General features: G+C 42.1%; 1 protein-coding gene across 1 annotated transcript in view; it reads left to right on the plus strand.

Moving 5' to 3' along the window:
- The window catches only part of SDCBP2 (syndecan binding protein 2), an 18,597-nt gene that overhangs the window by 10,420 nt on the left and 4,029 nt on the right, over positions 1-4,148 (plus strand). The window contains exons 5-6 of the mRNA XM_011384537.2: positions 108-177; positions 4,040-4,119. Coding sequence (XP_011382839.1) covers positions 108-177; positions 4,040-4,119 — 150 coding nt within the window. The remainder of the gene's footprint in view (positions 1-107; positions 178-4,039; positions 4,120-4,148) is intronic.

A 4,148-nucleotide genomic window follows, 5' to 3' on the forward strand; every position in this document is an offset into this window, starting at 1 on the left:
GATGCTCCCTTTGGGCCTACCAGCATACATAATGCCCTGACCCCCAGGCTCTAAGAGTTCCTGGGGGTCCCGGCCACTGCTGACCAGCACCCACTACCCCTCCCCAGGCCCAGGCCAGCGCCACAACCAGGATGCCCACCCTGCCAGTCCAGGAGACAGCTGTCTCCCAGCCTTCAGGTGAGTGAATGGAGTGGGGGTGTTCCTGACCGAGAGTGACCATTTTTGAGCGCTGGTCTCTCGCATGCTACTGCGCTGTGTACTTCATACTCATTTTACTGTCACCAGAACCTTTTTGGGACATTGAGAAAAGCGTGGCTTAGTGAGGACATGAACTTCTCTGATTCGCAGCCACCTTCTATGTTGCCGCATGAGGGGACTAGTATGTTTGTGGTAGCCCCTAGAGTTGTTTGTGGCAGTCTTGATTCAGGTACTATGGCAGCAACCTTGAACTCGGGCTCAACTCTTCCCCTCCTCAGCAGGCACACTCCCCCTCTCCCGCTCCCCAGCTGCCTTAGGATCAGATGCCTGCCTCCCTCAGCCTGTGAATTTCTTAAGAGCCGGGCCTTATGGCCCCACCACCAGCCCTGAACTTTGTGTTGGATGTTTGGCTGAGCCAAAATAAAGTCAGTTAAGTTGAACACCAAAGTGGTACCTGAGGAAATCGGTGTCCCAGGATACTCCTGGAAAAAGGCAGACCCCTGCCCCTCAGACCTTCTGAGGAGAGGACCACATCACCAGCAAGTGTCCCTGCCTTCCTCTCCCACAGCACCTGTGTTCCTGGGATATGCTATGTTCTCTGGAATAGACAGCATGTCCAGGTCCTATTTCTTAATAAAAATGAGCAACTACATGGGAGCCAGGAAGGTGTGGCTAAGCTCATGCTCTAGAATAATCTCTTTCTTCTTCCTTCTTCATTTCCCATCAGTTTTGTACCCAAACCTGAAAGAATTGGAAAATTACATGGGTCTTTCCCTCTCCAGCCAGGAAGTCCAACAGAACCTGCCTCAGATTCCAGAAGGTGCCAGTGTAGGTATTCATCCCTTGACTGATATGGACACAGATGTTCCAGCTCTTCCTCTTTCTTGGTGTTGGCATGTAAACAGATTTGAATCGCCTCTTTCCCCGGCATTCCTGTGGCTCTGTTTCTTGATGGCACTTTTCATTTTGAGCCTTCATTAAAAGTGCTGTGGTATTTCCTGCTGTTCTGAGGGCCCGGGAGTTGAGGGCCACTGCCTGCCCTTTGACCTCTGGCTTCAGGCTGCTGACTCAGCCTGCTGGATGAGAAGGGAGGACAATAAACCCAACCTGAGCCTGGGGCTTCTCATGAGGACTTGAGAACAGCTGCATGGACAGGCAGAGCTGAGGGGGGCAGGAGCTTGTCACCCAGATCTGGTTCCCAAATTAAATAATATCTCTTGATTTCTGCTCTCTATGGCTCAGGGAGCAACAGAAATCCTGATTTAGAAACGGTCACTCCTGAAAATGTTCACTTATAGACGCAGTCCCCACTCAAATCCCTCCCAGTTAGCTCCAGCCTCCCTGTGGCCATTTATCAGTGTCCTTGTCTGCCAGCCTTTCCCTGAGCCCATGAAAACCAATGGCAAAGTGCGACTGGAAATCTCGCCAAGGCGGAGGATTTCACGAAGTTAGTGGAAGTGACGATGAGAACTGCCACTACCACACACACAGCCACTGACAAATGAGGATCTCACCAAAAAAGTCAACTAGGATGAGGACACGTGAGCCCCTGGGGATATGTGGGACCCACACGTGTCTAAAATCACTCCTTTGATAGTCATGCTGTGAAGTACAAACATGAAGCAAAGAAGGTTATGTTTACATACTTCAATTTTAGTCCATTCATTGAATCCCTCTTTGTTCCAAAAATTAGGACATAAATGCATCTAACCTAAGTTTCGATAAAAATATGACAGTTGAATGCATTTGATATTTACAAGTTTTAATTGTTTTTATTTATTTTTAACTTTTTATTTTTAAATAATCATAGATTCACAGGAAGCTGCAAAAGTAGTGTAGAGAAGGGTACAGAAGATTGGATCCTTTACCCAAAGGCTGGCTACATTTTACATAAGAATAGTACAATATCAAAAGCAGGCATTTTCATTGGTAAAATGTGGATCTATCATCTTGTGCTGTCTTGTCACCTGCATAGAGTCACGTAACCAGTGAATCAAGATACAGTAATATTTCATCACCACAGCCATCTCTCTGCTGCCCCTTGATAACAGTGTCCACCCCGTCCCCACAACCCTTAGCACCTCCTCCTCTGTTTTCCATTCCTATAACTTTGTCATTTCAGAATGTCATTTAAATGGAACCCTATAGTATATGACCTTTTCGGACGGGCTTTTTGGGTCAGTATAATGCCCTGGAGATCCTTCCAGGTTGTCGCGTGTATCAGCAGTTCATCCCTTTTTGTTGCCGAGCTGTATTCCACAGTATGGATGTGCCATAGTTTGTTTAACCTGTCGAGGGACATTTTAGTTGTTTCTAGTTTGAGGCTATTACAGACTAAGCTGTTATGGATGTTCGTGTACAGGTTTTTGTACGGACACAAGTTTTCATTTCTTTGGAGTAAATGTCCAGGAGTACAATTGCTAGGTTGTATGATAAATGAAATTTAAAATTTTTAACTTTTTAAGTCAAGTTTTGAGAATTCTTTATTCTAAAGTCCTTCTTTAGATATGTGATTTGTAAATATTTCCTCCAAGAGTGTAGCTAGCTTCTCTTTACATCTTATTAAAAGGATCTCTTGCAGAGCAAATGTTTTAATTTTGATGGGGTCAGATTTATTGATTTTATTTTTCTTTTGTGGGTCATGCTTTGCTGTCCTAAGAAATTTCACCAAGCCCTAGTTTCTAAAGATTTTCTCCTTTATTTTCTTCTAAAACCATTATAGTTTTATGTTTTACATTGAAATTTATGATGAATTTGAGTTAATTTTTGTATAAGATGTGTGGTCGAAATTCATCATTTTACCTTTGGATGTTCACTTGCTCCCACACCATTTATTGAAAAGACTATTCTTTCTCCAATGAACTTTCTTTATACCTTTATATAAAAGCAGTTGGCCCTACTTGTGTGAGGCTATTGCTGGATTCTCTATTCTGTTCCATTGATCCATGTGTCTGTCTATCTGCCAATACCTTACTATTGATTACTGTAGCTATATAATAAGTCTTGAAATTTGTTTGAATGTTTCCTCTCACTTTATTCCTTTTGTCAGGATAGTTTTAGCTATGCTAGTTTCTTTGTCTTTTCACATAAAGTTCAGATTAATCTCGCCTATATCTAGAAAACATCTTGTAGAGATTTTGATAGAAATTGCATTAAATCTGTATATCAATTTGGGGACATTCTAATCTATGAATACAAAATCTCTCCATTTATTTAGATAATCTTTGATATCTTTTATCAGTGTTTTGTAATTTTCAGCATAGAATTTCTATACTCATTTTGTTAGATTTTCACTTAAGTTGTTTTTTGAGTCATTGTGAGTGTATTATATTTTTAATTTGTTTCCACATGTCTATTGTTAGTATACAGAAGTACATTTGATTTTTGTATATCGACCTTGTATCCTGTGACCTTGCTGAACTTACTTATTAGTTCTAGGAGTTTACTTGTAGATTCCTTGTAATTTTCTAGTAGACCATCCTGTCACTGGCAAATAGGGGCCATTTTATTTCTTCTTTTCAAATTTGTGTGTATTTTATCTCCTTTTCTTGCCTTATTGCTCTGGCTAGTTCTTCCAGTACTATGTTTAATACTAGTGGTGAGTTCAGACATTTTGCCTTGTTCTGGGTCTTAGGGAGAAAGCATTTATACTTCTAGCTCAGTTTTCTTTCAAGACAAACATCACACCAAGCCCCCTTTTACCCATTGCTCACTATTGCTGTGAAATCTATCTTTTATTTTTAAGTGAATTTTAAAAGTCTTTTCCTGATACCAATTTGTCTTGGAAAATTGAGGGCCTCTTTTCTGTATACTACTCTTTCCCCATTTTCATGGTTTTCAGGGGCCTGGACTCTGACGCCCCCTAGTGGTGTCAAGAAGCCATGTCGCCTCTTGGCCCCGGCAGAGAAGTGTGTTCTGGAGGTGGGGTGGGTCCCAGGGACCATTCTATC

This window comes from Pteropus vampyrus, unplaced genomic scaffold (genome assembly GCF_000151845.1).
Source record: "Pteropus vampyrus isolate Shadow unplaced genomic scaffold, Pvam_2.0 Scaffold585, whole genome shotgun sequence".
Taxonomy (NCBI): domain Eukaryota; kingdom Metazoa; phylum Chordata; class Mammalia; order Chiroptera; family Pteropodidae; genus Pteropus; species Pteropus vampyrus.